At 47.3% G+C, this 25,724-nt stretch overlaps 1 protein-coding gene across 2 annotated transcripts in view; it reads left to right on the forward strand.

Annotated features, from left to right (window-relative positions):
* Positions 1-25,485, forward strand: part of CDK15 (cyclin dependent kinase 15) — a 64,351-nt gene extending 38,866 nt beyond the window's left edge. Inside the window, exons 11-13 of one of the 2 annotated variants that reach the window (XM_028701549.2) lie at positions 2,814-2,862; positions 9,021-9,160; positions 23,875-25,483. In XM_028701549.2, coding sequence (XP_028557382.2) covers positions 2,814-2,862; positions 9,021-9,160; positions 23,875-23,984 — 299 coding nt within the window. In that variant the 3' untranslated portion in view covers positions 23,985-25,483. Of the gene's footprint in view, positions 1-2,813; positions 2,863-9,020; positions 9,161-23,874 lie in introns of both variants that reach the window. The other variant, XR_013390552.1, reaches the window with a different exon arrangement.
* Positions 25,486-25,724: the final 239 nt, after the last annotated feature.

Genomic DNA, 25,724 nt, shown 5'->3' on the forward strand with positions numbered 1-25,724 from the left:
TGTCCAGGAGTCCTTTACCTTTTACCTATATATTGTAAATACTGACAAAGGCAAGGAGACTATTTATTTATTTTCTTATTTGCTCATGAAATTCCTATGCCACCCTTTGTAGGAATGAAAAATCACAGGAGACGAGAGAGGCAGGTGTAACATGAGGCGTCTGTCTGGGCGGACCCTGGGAGCCTCCTTTATTGAATATTACAAACATTGCCACAGGTGGGCCTGTGGCTGATTGGTTGATACACAAAGAAACTTGTTGCTGATTGGTTAACATAAGTACTAAGGCGGGAATTACATGTGAGAGGTGGGGATTACATGTGATCATTTATCATCGATGGATTAAAGGCTGGGAATCGAAGCTGGAACTAGACAGGCATGAAGCCTCCTAATTACCGTATTTTTTGCACCATAACACTCACTTTTTTCCTCCTAGAAAGTAAGGGGAAATGTCTGTGCGTGTTATGGAGCGAATGCCTGCAGGTGGCAGGGGGATCTGCTGCAGTCGTGAGCAGAGGATCCATGGTTCCCCTTCCAGTGTGGTGTAGTGGTTAAGAGCGGTAGTCTCGTAATCTGGGGAACCGGGTTCGCGTCTCCGCTCCTCCACATGCAGCTGCTGGGTGACCTTGGGCTACTCACACTTCTTTGAAGTCTCTCAGCCCCACTCACCTCACAGAGTGTTTGTTGTGGGGGAGGAAGGGAAAGGAGATTGTTAGCCACTTTGAGACTCCTTAAAGGGAGTGAAAGGCGGGATATCAAATCCAAACTCTTCTTCTTCTTCTTCTTCTTCTTCTTCTTCTTCTTCTTCTTCTTCTTCTTCTTCTTCCCTCCTCCGTAGTTACAAAGCATGGATCCACATGGATCCTCAGGATTTTTGCATTGGGCTACTCCAAACTCACTGTCAGATCACATGTCTGTGGCCACAGCATGAACCACAAAAATCATATATCCACTATTTCGTTTAGAATATTTTTTTTCTTGTTTTCCTCTAAAAACTACGTGCGTGTTATGGTCCGGTGCGTGTTATAGAGCGAAAAATACGGTAAATTGTAACTAGAGATTAATATGGCACGAAACAATATAACAATCAAGTTCTGTAGATGTGGTCAGCTAGGCATAAAGAACAAGTCATCATGAACTTAGGGTGAGCTGAGCAAGAAGGGAATGTCTTGGTGTTTAGAACAGGACTGTACAGTGTGTGCAAAAGCAGGGAAAAGATTATAAGCAAGACTTTCCAGAATGCAAGAGAAAAGGTGCAAGGCTTCCCCAAAATGCAGCAGGTATGGGCAGAAGGAAAACTTCCCTTTATCCCTTCACCCAAAGGCTATTTTTCTGGGCCTTGGGGTGGGGTGGGGAAGTTCTTTGAAGGCTTTCCACCTCCTCCGCAGTGTTTGCCCTGACTGACTGGACCGGTGGAGAACAAACAGTGTCAGCAAGGTTTTCCACAGTAGCATGATACAGAAGTGGAATGTTTTCCGCTGGTACCGGGGTTGAGGTTAGCGCAAGTGTAGTTTAGGGAAAAGAATCCTTTTCAAATTGTCTAGGAAAGTCTTTAAAGCCTGCCTAAGTGTTGTTACACGCTGTGAATTCTCCTCTCTATCGCTGCAACTGCCATTGATGTGGATTGCTGACAGGGAAACTCACCATGATACCCTTGATTGACACTTTGAGTTGTAATAGAGCGCCGTGTGTGAGCGTGTTTGAGTGTGCACAAAACTCGCCGCAAAGATGTTGGTAACCGATGGCAAGGGCAATGTCTAGCCCAGGACAACATGACATCTCTTGATCAGAATTTCTAAACCACTTAAGATTTTAAAATTTCTAACTGGTATACAAAAACACTTAATATTACTGTACAGTGGTATCTCTGGTTAAGTATTTAATTCGTTCCAGAGGTCCGTACTTAACCTGAAACTGTTCTTAACCTGAAGCACCACTTTAGCTAATGGGGCCTCCTGCTGCTGCCGCACTGCCGGAGCACGCTTTCTGTTCTCATCCTGAAGCAAAGTTCTTAACCTGAAGCACTATTTCTGGATTAGCGGAGTCTGTAACCTGAAGCGTATGTAGCCTGAAGTGTATGTAACCCGAGGTACCACTGTATTTTATTACTGATTATTTACTTATTGTTCATTTATATGCCATATTTTTCTCCCAGGGAGCTCAACAACCCTGTGAAGTATTTTTAAAATCTCTGAGTGGTGTATCTAGTCCACAGGAGCAGTGCCAAAAGGATAAAGGGGTGGGTGAGACTCCAGTTATTCAGAAGAGAGGACAGAGCAACGGCCAAGAAAAAGAGAGGGCTTAAGACTCCTGCCTATCTTAATCTAGGAAAAGTTGTATCTCATCAATGAGACACTGTAAGGCAGTGACAGATTGCGGATTTTGTGCCTTCCTGTACAGTTGTAGCAGGTCATGTGAGAAAACAGATGGTCACACATAGATATCAGCTGGTTTTCATGACTCCTGTTACATCTCCCTGTCTGCCTTCCACTATTTCAGCAATCCCAACCCAGTCACTTGTACCCACATACCCTGTTTCAGTTGCAGTATTTGGGAGTCCTGGTTGCAGAATCTGTATTCTTAAAAAAAGAAAAAAAGAAAAAGAAAATTCAAGCATCGGTGCCTATATTCTTTAGCAAATGGGTAAAGAGCTCTACAGAATCGCTTTATACCAGTACTCATGCTTTATAGAAGCAATGTAGCTTTATAAATACACCAACAGCAAATTTTATAGCAGGATTTGAAAAGCTAAGTGCATGGTTTGGACTGTTTCCTTGGGTTTTGTTTAATCTGGTGATTGCATATTAACTTTCCAGAGAGGCTCTTCGCCAGCAACCCTCGGAGGCTCGGAATGATCTGTGACAGGTAAACTACCTATGACAGCATTATCATGCTTTCCCTTAGGGTCTGTTTGTTTTTATATGCAAGCTTTTAACTCCAGACTTGGAGTCAGAATAAGGCAACTCCAAAGTAGTCTGTGGAAGCAGCAGATTCCAAGAAAAAAGGCATCATTATTGGGCTATTTGCATGAACTACCTAAGCAGCCGCAAGTGAACCATTTCACGACAAGTCATCAGTATGAAGCAAGAGGTCTCTGAGCTTATAGTAGTCACTCTGTAAAAACCCAGGCTGAAATACTTACCAGCTTGCCCAATGCTTACTAAATACACACATCTCAAGGGGTTGGGGTCAGAAATTCCTGCATTGCAGATGGTTGGGATGACCCTCAATTTCCCTTACAACTCTACAATTCTGTGATAACTACTATCAGACAGGGTCTCTGTGATGAGCTGGGTTCTTCCTGAGCTCCGAATGAAAGGCTAAGGCCCCTCCATGCCTACTCTAAAGTAGGGATAACTGCATTTGAGAAGGTCCCAAGTTCCTGGTATCTTTAGTGCAGGCTCAGCAATATATATATATATATATATATATATATATATATATATATATATATATATATATATTAAAAAAGGTAAAGGGACCCCTGACCATTAGGTCCAGTCGTGACCGACTCTCATCTCGGCGCTCATCTCGCTTTATTGGCCGAGGGAGCCGGCATACAGCTTCCAGGTCATGTGGCCAGCAGGACTAAGCCGCTTCTGGCGAACCAGAGCTGCGCACGGAAACACCGTGTACCTTCCTGCCAGAGCAGTACCTATTTATCTACTTGCACTTTGAGGTGCTTTCAAACTGCTAGGTTGGCAGGAGCAGGGACTGAGCAACGGGAGCTCATCCCGTCGTGGGGGATTCGAACCGCCGACCTTCTGATCGGCAAGTCCTAGGCTCTGTGGTTGAACCCACAGCGCCACCCACGTCCCGTTTGTTGACAATAGTTTGCAAACAAAACTTCTGCACAAAATCCTGCCAGTCAGTGTGGACAGACCTCAAGTAGATGGGCCAATGGACTGACTCATATCAAGGCAACTTCCTAGGTTCCAGGTTGTGTGTCTGGACATGGGAACTTCCTTCAGCCTTGTGCATTGGGACCATGCTGCTTGGCCGGCGACCGCTCAAGTCCAGGGATGTTTGTCTTTTTTTCATGCCCACCCACGAACTTTCACCCATGTTTGTTGGACGGTTGAAGAACGGAGGCAGCCTTGATTTACACCCCCCACATGTTTCTACCTTTTGCGCAAGTACGTAAGGTAAAGGTAAAAGGACCCCTGACCATTAGGTCCAGTCGTGACCGACTCTGGGGTTGCGGCACTCGTCTCGCTTTATTGGCCTAGGGAGCCGGTGTACAGCTTCCGGGTCATGTGGCCAGCATGACTAAGCCACTTCTGGCGAACCAGAGCAGCGCACGGAAACACAGTTTACCTTCCTGCCGGAGCAGTACCTATTTATCTACTTGCACTGGCGTGCTTTCGAACTGCTAGGTTGGCAGGAGCAGGGACCGAGCAACGGGAGCTCACCCCGTCGCGGGTATTCAAACCGCCGACCTTCTGATCGGCAAGTCCTAGGCTCTGTGGTTTAACCCACAGCGCCACCCGCGTCCCATACGCATGCACAAGTATGTAGACACGCATAAAAGCATTTGAAGTGGAGAAGGCACCCGGTTCATGAGAAGATCAGAAAATATTCCCCTATGCCTCAGGAGCGGCAAGGATCCTAATTGCTAAAAACTGGAAAAAAGAAACTGTGCCAACCAAAAAGGAATGGCAAGACAAACTGTTAGAGTATGTTGAACTGGCTAGATTAACAGAGATCTCACTAGACAAGAGTTTCAAAAAGCATGGGGGAAATGCAGAGAATACTTCACAAAACACTGCCCTAAAATACATACCTGGACTTGTTTCAATTAATGTCTGCAGGAGACTTTGTGGATATTTACGTTATAGTTAGAAAAAGTCTGAATAATTATTCATAAAGGAAACAGTTTATAAGGAGTAAATAAGGAGGCCAGATACACGATTAAGGAAGTCTTTTATTTGGTTGTTTGTATTGTTGTATGTTATGCTCACTGTATGTTATGTTCACGTTTAATGAGGGTGGATTTGTGTATTGGGGTGGGGCTTTATGTTATGTTGCAAATAAAATTCCAATAAAAAATTATTTAAAAGAGAGAGAGAGATCCCAGAATGAAGCATATTCCCAGGGCAGGTGGGGCGAAGCGTTGCCCACAGAGAACTAAAAAGTGGCGGCGTTGTTGTTAAAATTTGTACATCGTCCTATACCCACAGATCTCAGGGTGGTTCACAAGATAAAAACACAAAATACGTAAAATAAAAATGAAAACAACCCAATAACCCTCCCTCCCAACACATTTTAAAAGGGCATTGGATGTCAATCAACCAAAGACCTGGTTTAAGAGGAACATTTTTTTTTGCCTGGTGCCAAAAGGCGTCCAAAAGCCCCAGGGGACAGCATTCCACAATTCTCAGAGTGGTTTAACAGTCAATGCCTCTTCCCAGCACTCTCTGGGAATAGTAGTGCTGCATGATGCTGCTTTGAATGAACAGTGGTACCTCAGGTTAAGTACTTAATTCGTTCCGGAGGTCCGTACTTAACCTGAAACTGTTCTTAACCTGAAGCACCACTTTAGCTAATGGGGCCTCCCGCTGCTGCCGCGCCGCCGGAGCACGATTTCTGTTCTCATCCTGAAGCAAAGTTCTTAACCTGAGGTACTATTTCTGGGTTAGCAGAGTCTGTAACCTGAAGCGTATGTAACCTGAAGCGTATGTAACCCGAAGTACCACTGTATAGGGCAGATGGAACCTCAGTAATAAGGCATTCCTATCTGCACCCCGTGGCAGTTCTGGTAGAATTCGGCCCTCAGTTCTGTGCGTGTAAATGGCTCCCGCTTCTTTTCGCGCCCCCCCCCACTACCTCCCCTCTCCTCAAAAGGCGTTGGCAGCTGACATGAGATATTCACGCTCCGAGCCCAGTTCGTTTTATGGGTATGTTTTGGTTGGGGCTCCAGGCTGAGAATGAAAGTGAGCAGATCCCAGCGGTGTGATGTCATTTGGAAGGGAAATGCCCGGCTGGGGAGGGTGTGAGGAGAGACGCAGCAGCCGGGGCTAACAGGCCACCTGACGCTCTGAATAAGCAAGCAAATTAAATGCTAAATAAGCAAGCAAATTAAATGCTATAAAACTCAGGGCACTGTTTTTGTTTGCTTGGCGGCGTTTTCGTCTTCTTCTTCTGTTTTGCTTCCTACACTCCAAACTGTCCTGTTTCCCAGGAGTCAGCCACTTGGCATTGAAGTCCCCCCCGCCCGCCCAGACATAGCTGTGGGGAGTAGAGAAGGGAACCGCACAACTTTGTGACATGAAAGTGATTTACATCAGACCATTGGCCTGTCTAACTCTGTCCACGCTGAATGTCAGGGGCTCAACAGGGTTTCGGCTAGGAAGTCAGAGCGCTTATATAATAAAACGTTCTGATGTCAGATCTATGGAGCATCTGAAGAACATTCTTCGCGTATGATGAAGTGATTAACGGGGCGGTTAAAAACACCCCGCTCCCCTTTTAATGCCCTAATGACACAACAAAGTTTCCATGCTTAACTTTTCTGGCAAAGTTAATGGAACATGTCACAAATTTCACAGGTTTGCCCCTCCACTCCTCCCCGCGCCAAAAAACCCAACCCAGGGTGACTTTGCTCCCTTATAAGCCTCCCCAGGGAGGCTTTGGCTTAGCTTTGGTAGACAGATAAATGCCTCCACTCTCTTGCAGGATTATTTGGAGTTGCATGTACTTGTGCGTTGGCCAGGACTGGCCCTCTCATTGCAAGGAGCAAGGCAATGAAGAATATCAGGAATACCCTTTTCAGTTAAAGGGCACCAACTGATTTAATATAAGTGGTTGTCTCTCTCTACAAACCCTTACTAGTACAGTGGTGCCCCGCAAGACGAATGCCTCGCAAGACGAAAAACTCACTAGACGAAAGGGTTTTCCGTTTTTTGAGTCGTTCCGCAAGACAAATTTCCCTATGGGCTTGCTTCGCAAGACGAAACGTCTTGCGAGTTCTTGCGACTTTGTTTCCTTTTTCTTAAAGCTGCTAAGCCGCTAAGCCGTTAATAGCCGCTAAGCCGCTAATAGCCGTGCTTCGCAAGACGAAAAAACCGCAAGACGAAGAGACTCGCGGAACGGATTAATTTCGTCTTGCAAGGCACCACTGTATGTGTCCTCACTTTGGTGTAGAGATTTTACTTGGGGTATTAAGTATTAAGTCTGCCACCTCCTATTCAACAAAGCCACTTCCGACATAGAAGGAGGTGGGGTTGCGGGCCTCCACGCGATTGAGGGAATCCTGATTGCATCCATCCCCTGGGCAGCCAATCGGCTGGCCTGGGGGGCGTGGCCTGCTCCATTTAACGCAGGGGCGGCCTGGGATTTCCCTCTTTGCCGCTTCCAGTTGCTCCAGTTCACCTCCTATTCAACAATCATTCAACTCCCCTAAAGGTAAAGGTAAAGGGACCCCTGACCATTAAGTTCAGTCGCGGACGACTCTGGGGTTGGGGCGCTCATCTCGCTTTATTGGCCGAGGGAGCTTCCGGGTCATGTGGCCAGCATGACTAAGCCGCTTCTGGCGAACCAGAGCAGTGCACGGAAACGCCATTTACCTTCCCGCCATAGTGGTACCTATTTATCTACTTGCACTTTGACGTGCTTTCAAACTGCTAGGTGGGCAGGAGCAGGGACCGAGCAACGGGAGCTCACCCCGTCGCGGGGATTCGAACTGCTGACCTTCTGATCGGCAAGTCCTAGGCTCTGTGGTTTAACCCACAGCACCACCCGTGACCCTCAACTCCCCTACCCCCAGGTTATTGTGCCTTTCCTACTTCATCATTCCCCCCAATGATGTAATCAATTTCCTAAGTTCAGCATTTGACTCAAAGCAAAACAAGCTGTTTGTCACCCAATTATTAAGGAGAGGTCGGATAACCTATCACTACCCTCGTTGGTCTTTACCTTCAGAATACTCCGTATAGTCTATTCTTACCAGAACATTATACTTTTCGGTCTGGGTCTTCATTTCATAACCAGAAATTTAGTAAAAGAATTGTGTGCAGCTTGGAAAGAATCCTGGCTGTTCAATCCAATGTATACATTTATTCTTAGGTTTGGGGTGAGTGGGGACAATGTTGGACTGGACCCAAGTATGACCATTGCAATTTCAAGCCAAAATTTAATGGTAACAAAAGCAATATGCATTGCATTAGTCTGCTATTGGTCCTTCCCATGCATTTAAATCCTTTGCTTGCAAAGTAGTGATTTTGCTTCACAATGGATGGCTTTGGAGGAGGGGGGAAAAAGCTTTCTCTGGAAACGAGTCTAAAGCATTCTCCAGCAGTTAGGTCCCTAACTTGGAATAAATTTGGAGGAGATGCAAAATCCCATTGACCCATTTATATACCTTTAACTGGCATAATTCTGTAGCTGAGTTGTTAACACACAATTTTTCAAATTTCTCTGTCTATACCTTCACCCAAAGGGACGCGGGTGGCGCTGTGGGTTAAACCACAGAGCCTAGGACTTGCTGATCAGAAGGTCGGCGGTTCAAATCCCCATGACGGTGTGAGCTCCTGTTGCTCGGTCCCTGCTCCTGCTAACCTAGTAGTTTGAAAGCACGTCAAAGTGCAAGTAGATAAATAGGTACCACTCAGGCAGGAAGGTAAACACTGTTTCCGTGCGCTGCTCTGGTTCGCCAGAAGCGGCTTAGTCATGCTGGCCACATGACCTGGAAGCTGTACGCCGGCTCCCTCGGCCAGTAAAGATGAGCGCCACAACCCCAAAGTCAGCCACGACTAGACCTAATGGTTAGGGGTCCCTTTACCTTTGCCTTTTACCTTCGCCCAGCTTTGGCCAGTTCGCTATGATAGCCTTCCTCAAGCTGATACCTTGAACTACAGCTTTATTCAGCCCAAGCTGACACAGTCATGATGTCTGGGGCTGGTGGAAGTTGTAGTGCAAAACATCTGGTGGGCACCAGGTTGGCAGAGTCTCTCCTGTGGCTAAACCTATGGCTCAAGGCCTTGTTTTGGTGTTGGTTATTTCTCTCTGTTTTTTTTTTATTTTAGGCTGGGCAGAGAATCTGAAGCTGAAGACTTGGCAACAAGAATGCTAAAACTTTGTCCACGGGACAGGATCTCAGCACAGAAAGCATGTCTCCATCCTTTTTTCAACTCTTTACCTTCTCAGCTGCACCAGCTTTCTGATGGTACGTCATTCTATATTCTAACTGCCTCAACAAGCTGCACTTCAGACGTTGTTGAACTACAACCAGTGCTTTTCTCGCTAGAAAAATAGGTGCCGGAATTCACCATGACGTTGTTAAAGTAAGTCACCAGGCGGCTTGGGGCAGCCCTCAGCAGATGCCAGTTTGACAACAGCCACCGTCACCACCCGCAGAAGTGTGAAAAACTACAGCAAACTGTCTCCCTAGCTGGTTTGGGGGTTGCCCCTGGTTTTGGTACAGGTCAAATAAATGCGCCCTAGCACCCTCGTTCTCCTAGATTCAGGCAGATGGCTAGGGCAGCTTATAAGGGTCCTCGCACATGCAGCGGTAGAGGCCTGACTGGAAAGCTTAAAGCTCGCCGCCACTACGTGGGAGATGGTGGGAGATGGACTGAGGAAAACGAAATAAGAATTGGCCCTGCCCTGTGGATTGACCAGTCATGGCTAGGAGTGGGTAGGAGCTTTTGTTGTTGTTGTTGTTTAGTCGTTTAATTGTGTCCGACTCTTCTTGACCCCATGGACCAGAGCACGCCAGTCCCTCCTGTCTTCCACTGCCTCCCGGAGTTTGGTCAAACTCATGCTGGTAGCTTCGAGAACACTGCCCTACCATCTCGTCCTCTGTCGTCCCCTTCTCCTTGTGCCCTCCATCTTTCCCAGCATCAGTGTCTTCTCCAGGGAGTCTTCTCTTCTCACGAGGTGGCCAAAGTATTGGAGCCTCAGCTTCACGATCTGTCCTTCCAGTGAGCACTCAGGGCTGATTTCCTTCAGAATGGATGCGTTTGATCTTCTTGCAGTCCATGGGACTCTCAAGAGTCTCCTCCAGCACCATAATTCAAAAGCATCAATTCTTTGGCAATCAGCCTTCTTTATGGTCCAGCTTTCACTTCCATACATCACTACTGGTAAAACCATAGCTTTTACTATACGGACCTCTGTTGGCAAGGTGATGTCTCTATTTTTTAAGATGCTGTCTAGGTTTGTCATTGCTTTTCTCCCAAGAAGCAATGACAAACCTAGACAGCATGGGTAGGAGCTAGGTGGAGTCATTGATCTAAAAAAAAAAAAGTGTAGACTCGCACATGCTGGCTAGCTTCCATTTTGACTTGAAATGTTCATTTTGGGCTTCATAAAGGCAAGAAGCGGGGGGGGGGGGGGGGGGGGACAATGCCTGCAATGGCGCCTACCTTCACTCCAGCTGGGGAAAAAACCACTGACTACAACTCCTAGCATCCATGACCACTGACAATGCTGGCTGGGGCTGATGGAAGTTGGAGTTCAGCAACATCTGGAGGGCACCAAGCTGGGGAAGGCACCAAAAAGTATCCAGGGCTAAAAAAAATATCCCTGCGCATGGGATAATAATAATAATAATAATAATAATTATTATTATTATTATTATTATTATTATTATTATTATTATTATTTATACCCCGCCCATCTGGCTGGGCTTCCCCAGCCACTCTGGGCGGCTTCCAACAAAATATTAAATACTGTAATACAGTGGTACCTCGGGTTACATATGCTTCAGGTTACATACGCTTCAGGTTACAGACTCCGCTAACCCAGAAATAGTGCTTCAGGTTAAGAACTTTGCTTCAGGATGAGAACAGAAAGCGTGCTCCGGCTGCACGGCAGCAGCTGGAAGCCCCATTAGCGAAAGTGGTGCTTCAGGTTAAGAACAGTTTCAGGTACCACTGCACATTGAACATTAAAAGCTTTCCTAAACAGGGCTGCCTTCAGATGACTTCTAAAAGTCTGGTAGTAGTTGTTGCAAAGGGCCTTCTCGGTAGTAGCGCCCGCCCTGTGGAACGCCATCCCATCAGATGTCAAAGAGATAAATAATTACCTGACATTCAGAAGACATCTTAAGGCAGCCCTGTTCAGGGAAGTTTTTAATATGTAACACTGTACTGTTTTTAACACTGATTGGGAGCCGCCCAGAGTGGCTGGGGAAACTCAGCCAGATGGGCGGGGTATAAATAATAAATTATTATTATTATTATTATTATTATTATTATTATTATTAAAGAGATAAACAACTACCAGACTTGTAGAAGACATCTTAAGGCAGCCCTGTTCAGGGAAGTTTTAATGTATGGCATATTAGTGTATTTTTCATTTTTGTGGAAGCCACCCAGAGTTGCTGGGGAAACCCAGCCAGATGGGCGGGGTACAAATAATAAATTGTTGTTGTTGTTGTTGTTGTTGTTGTTGTTGTTGTTGCATGTTTCTCTGATAATATGACAGCAACAATCGCAGATAACAATGGCTCTCAAAGTGAAACATTCACAGTGGGATCAGGTGTTAATAAGGGTTGCATTATCGCCCCAACTCTATTCATTATTTTCGGCGGCCCTCCAGGGCCCCCTCCAGGGCCAGCGAAAGGCGACAAGAAGCAAAGTTTTTGAATTTCCAGTCCGTAGTCTGAAATTTGACTCCTACAATTGACTCCTAGAATTTCAGTTTTATCGTTTTGATCGCCATCTTTGTTTGGTCCATAGTCCTCAGGCTCATGAGGAAATTTCTCGTCTGAAGGTCTCCATCCCTCCCAAGGCCCAGGAGGCCCACGGTTTGGACCTCTGCTATCTCCCTCATTGAATTCTCTGGGGTCAGGGGAGAAAGGTGGGCCTAGACCACCTCGTCTCCACTTCTCTTCTTGGGGTGGGCCTCCCTGTCCCTCAAATTCATGTAAGCAATAGCCAAATCTCTTGTCTGGATGGAAGTCTTCACGAAATTCAGTCACCATGGAACTCTGGATGAGGTCCCCTTCTGTCTGGCACGCCCCTATTTTCTCTACCATCACTCCAGTCTTGGCCACCTCGGAAGGGGTCCCTCTCAGGGCCATGATCAGGACCACCAAGGGAGCCTAGGACTCCTCTGCCTCCATTAACGTGATAACTGACAGCAGTAGAAATACCTCAGAGCGAATTAAAGCTGGACCTCACAGACGGGGACGCAATATTCTTTGCGTACGAAAACGACTCTTGACAGCCTTTCCCGTCTTGTTATCGGCCCCAGGTTGTGGGTGGGTTGGCGGGTGGGAAATAAATGATTTTGACTTTGGAGGCATGTCGCAGGCTGAGCAGACGCCACCAAAGACCACGAGATTCATCGGCGGAATTAAACGAAGTTGTTGCATGCACAGAACAAGGTCCACATGTGCGATGGGACTCCCCCCCCCCCCGCCTCCTCTCTCTCTCTCCCCCCTCTCTCTCTGTGTATAGAGCAAGGGAGAGAACTGCATCCCCTTTCTACCCAACCAGCCACAGAGCACAAATCTACTTTGACACTTTTAGAAAATTGAAAAGATGGAATCTCGTAGGAGCCTGCCTTTGCCGGGGGATGGGGAGGCTGAGGAGGAGGAGGAGGGGAGGACTCTCAGCAGGGTGGGGGGGGGGAGTTGACTTTTCTTTATACATATAGGTTTTTTTCCATGCAGAGTTTAAATTATGCCTGATAAAAGGAGTTTCGTGGATGTTTCAGTTCTTTCAAACCCTCCTGGCTTCCTCCCAATTAAATGAGGTTTGTCAAAGCCACAGGGCTCTGCCGCTGCCTGAGAGGCAGACAAGCACTTCCTGCAGTGACATCTCAAATCCCCGAGGGAGGAGATGAAAGTGCCCCTGCCAAAAGACAGGAAAAGAAGGAGAGAGAGAGAATGTGTGTGTGTGTGTGGAGGGGAGAGGTGTGTGGGGGAGGGGGAGAGCAAAGAGACAGAAATGCAGGAGGGAAAAAGGTGGGGAGGGAAGGAGGGAGGCAACAGATTGGCGAACACAACATGTCACTCCTGGAGACGAGATGGATCATTTCCATATGAGAAATGCATTTCCCAGTCCCCTGGGTCGGTATATTGGGAGTGTTTCTTACAATGGCTGATATTTCACCCCAATTGCAGCCCGTGGCGCCTTTGTGGATTGGGGGCAAGTCCATGATGTCATCATGGCAACCCAACGTGTTGGGAAGCCAACCAGGGTCTTTCAGGCAGAAATCGTTGCAGTTTGCGATCCAGCAAGCTCGTATTCTCAAGGGAATTCACTACGATTGCAATGACGATAATAGGTGATACCCAATGCTAGTCATGGGACGCGGGTGGCGCTGGGGGTTAAACCACAGAGCCTAGGACTTGCTGATCAGAAGGTCGGCGGTTCGAATCCCCGCGACGGGGTGAGCTCCCGTTCCTCGGTCCCTGCTCCTGCCAACCTAGCAGTTTGAAAGCACGTCAATGTGCAAATAGATAAATAGGTACCGCTCTGGCGGGAAGGTAAACAGCGTTTCCGTGCGCTGCTCTGGTTCGCCAGAAGCGGCTTAGTCATGCTGGCCACATGACCTGGAAGCTGTACACCGGCTCCCTCGGCCAATAAAGCGAGATGAGCGCCGCAACCCCAGAGTCGGCCACGACTGGACCTAATGGTCAGGGGTCCCTTTACGTTTGCTAATGCTAATCATAACCAATAAAATAAATGGGCTGAAGTTACTGAAGCTGATTGATTTCCGTGGGTCTACTCAGAATATAGCTAATATTGGATATCACCCAACGACAGCAATGTGATTTCAAAAAAACAACAACAAAAGACTCCTGACAAACAACTGCCTGTACTTTCACAATCAAGCAAGACATTTGGGTTCCAGGGTCACTGCAGCTAATTTAATTGAATTACATAAAATTTAGCATTCTGAGTGCATACAAGATTGTGTGTTCTGGCTGTAGCCTAGTCTAGGGGATGCTGGTGATTAGCTTTCGTATGCTCAAGCACAAATTTGAAGTGGCAGTGGGTAAAAGAATCAGCTTGTTATCTTCATCTGAAAGGATACGAAAAGAGAGATCCCCTCCCCCCCAGACATTGTTATGAAATTGTTATAGCAGGGACCACTCTTTCCTGTAAATTGCCACAGGGGGGTGACTAGGTGGGTGGGAGGGAGATAAATGAACAATGCAAAGATCGCTTTTTTATTTAAAAAATGAGTTTTGATGATGACAACAAGAACAACAAGATTTTAACGATTATTAAAAAGAATGCGAAGGATCAGATGTTAACTGCGTCGGATTGTGAATTGCCGGCAGAGGAGGCTGTTTTGCTTTGGTTCAGCAAAAAGGAGGTGGGAGGGAGGTTTGCAGGAAGGGTGGGGGGCTTCTTGTCCCCTTGTAACACGGGTGGGAAACTTTTTTCAAACGGAAGGGCCACATTCTCCTCTGGCCAAACTTCTTGTTGGGCAGGGTCAATGGCAGAAGCAGGTGGAGCTACAAATGCATACGTTCCAAGTGTCCCGATTTTCCAGGGACAGTCCCGGAATTACGAAAGCCATCCCAGCTTCTGATTTGATCCCGAAATGTCCCGATTTTCCACGCCAGTGCCGCTGCTACTGAGCTCAGGGAAGAGGGTGAGCAGGCGCTTGTCCCAAGCGATTGTGGCTGCTGCTCTGCTGCTGCAAGGGAGAATCTCGTGACCTCTCCCTGGCCACTGCTTTGAGTAAAGGTAAAGGGACCCCTGACCATCTTGCTTCCGGTACAGCTTCTGGGTCATGTGGCCAGCATGACTAAGCCGCTTCTGGCGAACCAGAGCAGCGCATGGAAACGCCGTTTACCTTCCCGCCGGAGTGGTACCTATTTATCTACTTGCACTTTGACGTGCTTTCAAACTGCTAGGTTGGCAGGAGCTGGGACCGAACAACGGGAGCTCACCCCGTTGCGGGGATTTGAACCGCCAACTTTCTGATCGGCGACCTACTGCTTTGAGTAGCTATGGCCTAAACGTGGCGAGGGATGCATATATATTTTTGTAGAAAAGTAAAATTCATCTGACAATCAATAAGTCCAACAAATTAAAAATGATTGGAAAAAGTTGACTTCAACAAATAGCCCACAATCGTAGAATTCAGTCAAGAGTCTGCTACTAATTGCAATACAATCGTACCTCGGAAGTCAAACGCCTTGCGAGTCGAACGTTTTGGCTCCTGAACACCACAAACCCAGAAGTGAGTGTTCCAGTTTGCCAATGTTCTTTGGAACCCGAACGTCCAATGCAGGTTCCGATTGGCTGCAGGAGCTTCCTGCAGCCAATTGGAAGCCGCGCCTTGGTTTCCAAACATTTTGGAAGTCAAACGGACTTCCGGAACGGATTCCGTTCGACTTCCGAGGTACGACTGTACTATTACTATAATCTGTGACTAATAAAAGCAGTAGGCACTCAGCATGCAACTTGTATCTGGTGTTCAGAGAACCACTGGGGCTGCAATCCTATACACAAACTCAACTATAGTGGGGCTTACTTCTGAGCATACTTGTATAAAGATTGCACTGGACATCTCTTAAGGTTTTGGCATCTCCAGGGATGGTGGCTTGTCCATACTGAAGTTTACTGCGTGTGTCTAGCTGTTTAATCTGCATAGCCCACAAATCACCCTCAGACCATACCAATCACCATGCTTTTCACCCATAAATTCCAGTTTGCCTGTAAGCCACTCGGGGAGCCCTTGTTGGCCGAAGAGGCAGGTTAAAAATTATTAAAATAACTACGTTTGTGGAAAAATGACTTCCATATATAGATTGGCCCACTGAAGGCTAAATTCTAACAGCTGCTAAGCAAAGTACAGATCCAACGGTACAGATACAAAACACATTGGGCCTCATGCACACTGCTGGGCACATAGAGTTGGAACCAAAGGCAGTTAAAGAAAACCAAGGTTTGTAAACCAACAGTAAACCATGGCTACAAATTGAGGGTTTTTTGTTTGTTTGTTTTTTTGGCAGCAAGCAAACTATAGTTAAACTGCTAAGCAGGCTTCACACATAACACTAAGCCACAGTTTAATAAACAATAGTTTAATACACCATGGTTTAGCCACATTATTGGGTTGTTGTTTTGATTTTGATTATATATATTGTGGTTTTTATGTTGATCTTTTCTGTGAGCCGCCCTGAGACCGCTGGGTATAGGGCGGTACATAAATTCAAATAATAATAATACATTGTGGTTTAGCATTTCATAAGCGTTAGCTCAGTACACCATGGTTTAGCATGATGTGCAACCCAGGTCTATAAGGCAAGGTTGCTGCACTTTCCCATACATATTAATGGAACTATATGAACCCTGGGGAAAGTTACTTTCATTTGGTAAGTCCAGTCTCGTATTGCCAGACCACATTGGTGCTGGAGCACAATAGTTTAGTGATAACAAGGGTCCCTTCTATCCCTTCTTGAATAGTTCTTCGAACCGTAATTAATTCCACTCCCTGTCAGAATTTAAGCTGACCCCAAGTAGTCTGTTCACCAAAGTAGCTGACTTTGATGTGAGATTTCCTTAAGTAAAGACCGGGGAAAACAGTAAATTGTGGCTGTGAGCTAGAGCTGTTGATATTGCATACTTAAGAATCCTCTTACTCTTTGGGGCGATTGCAGCGTTAACTTGCAGAAAAGTGCTTTGAATTTCATCCATGAGATCCGCACTCCCATCCCTGCCACCGCTTTAAAGATTTTGGAGCTGTGGTTGGTTAAAGGTAAAGGGTAAAGGGACCCCTGACCATTAGGTCCAGCCGTGGCCGACTCTGAGGTTGCGGAGCTCATCTTGCTTTATTGGCCGAGGGAGCCGGCGTACAGTGTACGTGGCCAGCATGAGTAAGCCGCTTCTGGCGAACCAGAGCAGCGCACGGAAACGCCGTTTACCTTCCCGCCAGAGCGGTACCTATTTATCTACTTGCACTTTGACGTGCTTTTGAACTGCTAGGTTGGCAGGAGCAGGGACCGAGCAACGGGAGTGCACCCTGTCGTGGGGATTTGAACCGCCGACCTTCTGATCGGCAAGTCCTAGGCTCTGTGGTTTAACCCACAGCGCCACCCCCACCTAATTTTCCACTTCCAATGCAGATTGGCCTTTCTGTGGCGAGCATTCCAAATCTATTGTTTTTAACACCACTGTGTGGATCCTGGTCACCGACCACTGAGTGCTGTCATCCCTGCTTCATGTCAGAACAGAAGACTCACTATGTCATGGGCAGAAGACTCACTATGTCACAGGTGGGGAGCAGTATTCCCTGGAGAGCCAGTGTGGTGTAGTGGTTAAGAGTGGTGGACTCGTAATCTGGTGAACCGGGTTCGCTTCCCCGCTCCTCCACATGCAGCTGCTGGATGACCTTGGGCCAGTCACACTTCTCTGAAGTCTCTCAGCCCCACTCACCTCACAGAGTGTTTGTTGTGGGGGAGGAAGGGAAAGGAGAATGTTAGCCGCTTTGAGACTCCTTTGGGTAGTGATAAAGCGGGATATCAAATCCAAACTCCTCCTCTTCTTCTTTTAAGTAACCTACTCAAAGTCACATGCCAATGGTGGGCAAGGTCACAGGCAAAAGTGGGCAAAGCAACAAATGTCAACTTTATCTAGTTTCTATATGCACACCCAGCCCTTTCTATCCTTCACCTGGGCAAGCAAGAAGCATTATCAGTGTCCGAGAGCATATTACCCCTGAGGAATAGCTCAATTGGTAGAGCACGAGACTCTTAATCTCAAGGTCGTGGGTTTGAGCCCCACATTGGGTGAAAGATTCCTGCATCGCAGAGAGCTGGGCTAGATAATTCTCGTGGTCCCTTCCAACTCTACAATTATTAATAATAATGTTATTGTTTATACCCCGCCCATCTGGCTGGGTTTCCCCAGCCACTCTGGTCGGCGCCCAACATAATATTAAAAACACGATAAAACATCAAACATTAAGAACTTCCCTAAACAGGGCTGCCTTCGGATGTCTTCTAAAAGTCAGGTACAGTGGTTCCTCAGGTTAAGAACTTAATTTGTTCTAGAGGTCCGTTCTTAACCTGAAACTGTTCTTAACCTGAAGCACCACTTTAGTTAACGGGGCCTCCTGCTGCCGCCGCACCCCCGAAGCACGATTTCTGTTCTCATCCTGAAGCAAAGTTCTTAACCCGAGGTACTATTTCTGGGTTAGCGTAGTCTGTAACCTGAAGCGTATGTAACCCGAGATACCACTGTAGTTGTTTATTTTCTTGACATCGGATGGGAGGGCATTCCACAGGGCGGGCGCCACTACCGAGAAGGCCCTCTTCCTGGTTCCTTGTAATGTCACTTCTCACAGTGAGGGAACCGCCAGAAGGTCCTTGGAGCTGGACCTCAGTGTCCGGGCTGGGTGATGGGAGACGCTCCTTCAGGTATACTGGAATTCTATGATTTCAGCCAGGCATAAACATTCAAGGAGTTCGGAACAGGGCTGGTGAGGGATGTTGCCTGGGGGCAGATAGAGAGACTTGGGGGGGCTGGATTCAGACCCTGGACCTGAAGCTTCCCATCTCCACTCCACTCGGTGGCCAAGATTAACATACATGGTAGGTGTTGGGTGTAACATGTAGACCAACCCTGGGCTCTTCTGAATGACCACATTCATCCTGCAGTGAGATTAGATGCCATTTCAAAGCAAGTGTTATGGCACACTTTCCAGTGCATTTTTCTGTCACGGAAAGTCCGGTCTTTGAGGGAAGCAGGTTTGTCGCACAAGACTTTGTCGCACAGAATCAGCTTTAATGGTGCGGCTTGAATTTGTTGGTACAGGATTGAATCTCACTCCAAAATAGCAACAGTCTGGAAGTCTCCTCCGAGAGAGACAGGTAAAGGTAAAGAGACCCCTGACCATTAGGTCCAGTCGTGACTGACTCTGGGGTTGCGGTGCTCATCTCGCTTTATTGGCCGAGGGAGCCGGCATGCAGCTTCCGGGTCATGTGGCCAGCATGACTAAGCCGCTTCTGGCGAACCAGAGCAGCGCACGGAAACGCCGTTTACCTTCCCGCCAGAGTGGTACCTATTTATCTACTTGCACTTTGTCGTGCTTTCGAACTGCTAGGTTGGCAGGAGCAGGGACCGAGCAATGGGAGCTCACCCCGTTGCGGGGATTTGAACCGCCAACCTTCTGATCGACAAGTTCTAGGCTCTGTGGTTTAACTCACAGCGCCACCCGCGTCCCCCAAGAGAGACAGTTCCCCCCTAAAGTGGCTTGGGCACTTGCTAAAGGAAGGAAACATGCCTCCCTGACCCCTCTCTCATCCATTTTGATCTATGTCAGTGTGCAAACAAGCACACCTCCCCTTGTGCGCTAACAGCACAGGGAGCTGTCCGTCTGTTCACTTGGTGTGATCGCTGTTGAGCAAGCTTCAAACCTTTCACATAGCTGTGGGGCCCTAAAAAGGACTAATCTGATCTATCCATTGTAAAGTTTCTGTGCTCTTGCGCAGGTCATGTGAGTCATGTGGGAGTGCAGCCCGGAAGACGCATGTTCTGGTTTTGTGTTGGGACATGTTGGAGGGTATGGTGGCAGCATTTGCATAACAAAAACCTCACCACATAGATGTCAACATTTTCAAAAATAGGGGTTCCATGGCTTGGCTTTTGAAAAGCATGGGATCTGCAGTACTTCGCTAACTGGGGACCACTGAGCTACAGGAATACAGTCATACCTCGGGTTACAGATGCTTCAGGTTGTGTTTTTTCGGGTTACGGACCACCGAAACCCGGAAGTACCGGAACGGATTACTTCAGGGTTTCGGCGCTCGTGCATGCAGAGAACCACTAAATCGTGCTTTGGGCATGATCAGAAGTTCCAAATCGCAATCCGCGCATGCGCAGATGCGACACTGTGGGTTGCGAACGTGCATCTCGCATGAATCACATTCGCAACCCGAGCGTCCACTGTACCTGTAGATTGTGGTTAACATCTTGTTTACAGTGGTACCTCGGGTTACAGACGCTTCAGATTACAGACGCTTCAGGTTACAGACTCCGCTAACCCAGAAATAGTACCTCGGGTTACGAACTTTGCTTCAGGATGAGAACAGAAATCGTGCGGCGGCAGCGGGAGGCCCCATTAGCTAAAGTAGTACCTCAGGTTAAGAACAGTTTCCGGTTAAGAACCGACCTCCGGAACGAATCAAGTTCTTAACCCGAGGTACCACTGTACTTAGCTTTAAACACCACCAGTGGGAGTGTGCCAGAGCCAGAGTAAGTGGTAATTTTTACACAACCTAAGAATCCCATTCCTAAGCTACTCATACAGATGATATATATTTTTGCAGTGGAAGTAGAAGCATCTGCAGGGGAGGGGATTTCCAGCAGAAAAAACAGTGTGAGGAGGAAGGGCACAGAAATTCCTCTCCCGCCCTCCAAACTGGTCCTCTTCCTCAAATTACCGCCTCTAAAGCAGCTACGCTGTAGAAAAGGGAAATTGAAAAAGACTCAAAGGACTACATAGATTGTGTTTGTTGTTCCAGCGGCAGAGGCAATATTTAAACCGGAGCGCTTGTAATTCCCCCCCCATCCCACTATACTTGTGCCCCCCTCCCCAGGACAGAAATAATTTAAAGAGTAACTGTGCTCTGCCATGTGCCACCACTGCATTTTGCTGGCTGGATTGCTTTGCAGCCAGGGGTGCTGTGGGAGCTAGCCAGAGCTGAACCCTGCTGCCACCCACAATCTCAGAGGAGAGGAAGAGAGAGGAGCAAAATAGAGATGCAGGTTTCGCAGGGAACAAAAGTTTAAAAGTTAAAGCTGGAAATGGTGACAACAACAAGCCATCATCCACCAAGTGAGGAACTCAATTAGTCTGAAAGACAACTATGGCACTGTCTTTCCCCCCCCCAAAATGCTCTAAATACGCACGGATATAAAAATTTAAAACAAACTATCTCTCTCTCTCTCTCTATTGACTGCCTGGATGACGGCCCTTTCCCTTCTCGTTTTCCTTTAAACATCCACTTTCATATTTATTTATTCTAAGCGCAAAGCAGCTGCGATAATTAGACTGTCAGATTCGGTAAGTTAATGAGGAGTCAGTGGAGTGGAAGCGTTTGCATTTGTTAAGATTGCTGAAGAAGGGAACCACCATGCTTTTGGTTTTGCTCTGTCTTTTTGTCTCTCTCCTTTTCTCTCCCTCCCTCTCTCTCTCTCTCTCCTTCCCTCCCACCCTCCACTGGTTGGGAAGAAGAGAGCTTGGCAGCACATAGGAAGATTTGAATCCTTTTGATTAGCAGGCTGCATTCCCACTACTGTTATGCCAAATTATTTCTTTTCTGGGGCTCCTGGCATTAAAAAAAAAAAGAATTTCCAGATAAGAATCCTAGGAGGGCAGGAGAATCCTAGCTTCACTCCACACACCCTCCAGATGGAAAAGGGAAACTTGTGGAAGTTTCTGGGCTTCTTTTTATTATGATATTAGGAAAATACTAACGAGCGTTTCTTCCTCTTTACATTTTTTTAAAGAAACAAAGTACAGTGGTACTTCGGGTTAAGTACTTAATTCGCTCTGGAGGTCCGTTCTTAACCCGAAACTGTTCTTAACCTGAAGCACCACTTTAGCTAATGGGGCCTCCTGCTGCCGCCGTGCCGCCAGAGCACGATTTCTGTTCTCATCCTGAAGCAAAGTTCTTAACCTGAGGTACTATTTCTGGGTTAGCGGAGTCTGTAACCTGAAGCGTATGTAACCTGAAGGGTATGTAACCCGAGGTACCACTGTAACTATAAAGAGAATTGGGTTGTTGTTTTTCTGGGAGGATTAGGTAAAGGTAAAGGGACCCCTGACCATTAGGTCCAGTCGTGACCGACTCTGGGGTTGCAGCGCTCATCTCGCTTTACTGGCCAAGGGAGCTGGCATACAGCTTCCGGGTCATGTGGCCAGCATGACTAAGCCGCTTCTGGCGAACCAGAGCAGCGCATGGAAACGCCGTTTACCTTCCCGCCAGAGTGGTACCTATTTATCTACTTGCACTTTGACGTGCTTTCGAACTGCTAGGTGGGCAGGAACTGGGACCGAGCAACGGGAGCTCACCCCGTCGCGGGGATTCGAACCACCGACCTTCTGATCGGCAAGTCCTAGGCTCTGTGGTTTAACCCACAGCGCCATCCTCCTCCCTGGGAGGATTACTGGGACTGAAATGTAGAAATGCTGGCCAACTTCACATATTGCCCGAAGTGCTGCACAGTAAAAGCACAAGCATAAGGAGGGCCGGCTCTATCATTGGGAAGAGTGAGGCACCCATCTCAGGCAGCAGATGCTGGGGGGAACTGGGACCGGTGGCAAGATGTTGGAGGACAGGCTTTGCTTGACACACACACAGGAAGAACATAGGAAGGCTGTCTTGTACTGTGTCGGACCTATAGCCCATTGCATTGGGCTCAATATTGTCTACAGTGACTTGGAGCAAGTCTCCAGGATTTCAGACAGGGATCTCTCCCAGCCCTTAAGCCAAAAGAAAGAGGCTGGGAAACAGCTCCATAATTGGGACAGGTTAGGAATCCAGGCTGCAAAGTATGGTCTGAGAGAGAGATGGAGTGCCAAGCCAAGGCTGATGGTCAGACAAAGTCTAGGTGTGACTAGTTGTTGTTTTTTAATCCCCCAGCATCCCATCAAAAAAGCCATCAAAAGAAGTGACCTGGAAGACTGGGGGGGGACCCCATCAGTTTAGTCTGATAAGCAACTGGCTAACTGGAGCCAAGGATAATGGCTCAGGAACCATTCCCTGCTGTGCAGCGATAAGAAGCAACTGACTCATCCACTTTGTGTGCTTCCAGGCTCATGTAGGATCAGGGAACATGTCTAATCTGTGCCCACAATCAGATCTTGCACATCTCACAGGGATGCACACATACACAACCTCAAGATTACAAAAAAGTGGATTCATTAGTCACTGGGACGTTGGCTTTTTGACACTTGTTGTAACGCGCAAAGCTATCCCACTGCTTGCTTGCTAAATAATAGGGATGTGTGACTTTTTGCCAGTAAATCAACTGATTGCCGGTTTACTACTAAAACCGCAGAGTGAACATGTTTCTTTCTACGGTTGTCGTTTCCAGTGGTGGTTTCGTGTTAAAATTACTTTGGGAAGGAGTCCAAGAATAGTTTGCTGCTGGTCCCTATGGCATGTTTCAGTCTGTGAATGAATTTCTGGGGCAGATTGCCTGACTCCCTTCATTAACCTGGTGTTTCCCAGATTCTTTGGAGTAGAACTCCCACCAGTCCCAGCTACCACAGCAGATAGGAGTTGTTGTCCAAAATATCTGGAGAGTTGCTGGCTTGCAAAGGCATAGCTACTGGTTTTTTTTTTTTTTTTTAAGTTATCATAAATGTTATTAAAATGATAGATTCCACTAGAAGAGGGGTTGAGAACCTACAGATGTTGTTGGACTCAAGTGCCCATCATCCTCGGCCATTGGCTATACAGTGGTACCTCGGGTTAAGTACTTAATTCGTTCCGGAGGTCCGTTCTTAACCTGAAGCACCACTTTAGCTAATGGGGCCTCCTGTTGCTGCCGCGCCGCCAGAGCACGATTTCTGTTCTCATCCTGAAGCAAAGTTCTTAACCCCAGGTACTATTTCTGGGTTAACGGAGTCTGTAACCTGAAGCATATGTAACCTGAAGCGTATGTAACCCGAGGTACCACTGTATTGGCTGACGCTGATGGGAGTTGGAGCCCAACAATATTTGGAGAGCGGTGGGTTATCCATCCCACTTGCACTGGTGTAGAGGCTCTCCAAGAAATCTGGGGAAGCTCATCCAGGAATAACCTTACTTCTGTGTCAAGCAGCATCATATAGGAGCAGTTTTCTTTCAAGATAAGCAATGTGGGTCACCATCAAGGACAGATTTGACCCAGTGCAGGCTCCCCTGTATTGCTCCCCTGTAACTGATACTTGGCTTCTTTGTTTCCTTCATAGCACAGTCCATCTTCACGGTTCCCGGAGTGAAGCTGAAACCAGAAATGTGTGATCTCTTTGCTCCATACGAGAAGGGTCATCACAAAATCAGCTCTAGCAAGTTTTGGTGAAAAGAACAAACGCAAGTGTGGACTTCTTTTCTGGGGCGAGGAAGTCAACGGATGTAGTTCATCGTCACTATTTGAGTCTGGGCTTGCCATTAAAACTAAGAAGTGATCATAGAAAATAGGAGCAGGCTGTATTATAGGCATAAGTAAAAGGAGCCAAATATTTTCCCCCTTTAGGTTTCAGGATTAAGTGCAACTATCAATGTGTCCTGGGACCATTTGATTAAGGGTGGGCGATACGAACAGATTCCTGCCAACCTAGCAGTTCAAAAGCACGTCAAAGTGCAAGTAGATAAATAGGTACCACACTGGCGGGAAGGTAAACGACGTTTCCGTGCGCTGCTCTGGTTCGCCAGAAGCGGCTTTGTCATGTTGGCCACATGACCCGGAAGCTGTACGCCGGCTCCCTCGGCCAATAAAGTGAGATGAGCACCGCAACCCCAGAGTCAGTCACGACTGGACCTAATCGTCAGGGGTCCCTTTACCTTTATACGAACAGATAATAATGTAATAGATTGGGGGGAGCCCCTCCTAAATCCTAGACATTAATAAATGGTTTGTTGTTGTTTAGTCATTTAGTCGTGTCCGACTCTTCGTGACCCCATGGACCAGAGCACGCAAGGCACTCCTGTCTTCCACTGCCTCCCGCAGTTTGGTCAAACCCATGCTGGTAGCTTCGAGAACACTGTCCAAACATCTCGTCCTCTGTCATCCCCTTCTCCTTGTGCCCTCCATCTTTCCCAACATCAGGGTCTTTTCCAGGGAGTCTTCTCTTCTCATGAGGTGGCCAAAGTATTGGAGCCTTAGCTCCAGGATCTGTCCTTCCAGTGAGCACTCAGGTCTGGTTTCCTTAATAAATGGTAGGATTTTGATTATCTGGAATGTGAAGGGAGAAATACAAGCTGCAGAGGAACTCCTGGGCTAGCCCATGCAAAATGACCTGGCCAAGCTAAGGCCATTAAGAAACAAAACAGGACCATTGGCAATGCAAGAGAACTGTCCTCCCCGCTTGCCTGAGGTGTGAACAGAGCCTGGGGAGTTGGAAGGTTGCCAGGGTAACTGGGTGTGAGGCAACAGGAAAATAGAGTTTTAAGCAGGTGTTCTGGGTAGAAGAAGAAAGACTGGGATCCATCTTGGGCAGGCTGGCTGAAGGCTGGCTGCACTGCTGTGGGAGACATGCCCCTCTTGAAATGACCATGCTGTAAGATCTGGACCCCCTCCATGCAGACTGAAGGTGTAAATACAGTGGGTGAATAAACCATAGTTCTTAAATCTACAACAGTCTCCAGCATGTCTCAGTTCTCCAAAGGAAAACAGACCCTGGAATCCCCTGGAATCTTGCAGAGAGTGGGGGGTGACACTCAACTTTTGTAACAATAAAATAGCACCAACACTCTACTAGCAATACTAAGCTCTCCAGACGTAGTCAGCATAATGACACTACAAAGCATGCTTTCCCGACTGCTGTGTTACTCCAGCAGCTGCATTCTACCAGCATATAACCGGATGAAAGTCTTTCAGTGAATGTTTCTCTATCCCAGTGGTGGAAGCTGCTCTTGCCCACAATGGACCGAAGTGAAGGAAACAGCACCCATTGTTACTGCTGCCACTTTGGCTCAAGACAGCTGGGCAGGTGGCCCTCTGCCACTTTCTTAATGCCATCTTAAGATCCCATGGCCAGATGCTAAGAGCCACAGGTGGGAGCCGAGTGCAGGGTGGGGACTAATAATAATAATAATAAGA

Source organism: Podarcis muralis, chromosome 1 (genome assembly GCF_964188315.1).
Source record: "Podarcis muralis chromosome 1, rPodMur119.hap1.1, whole genome shotgun sequence".
In the NCBI taxonomy this organism is placed as follows: Eukaryota; Metazoa; Chordata; class Lepidosauria; order Squamata; family Lacertidae; genus Podarcis; species Podarcis muralis.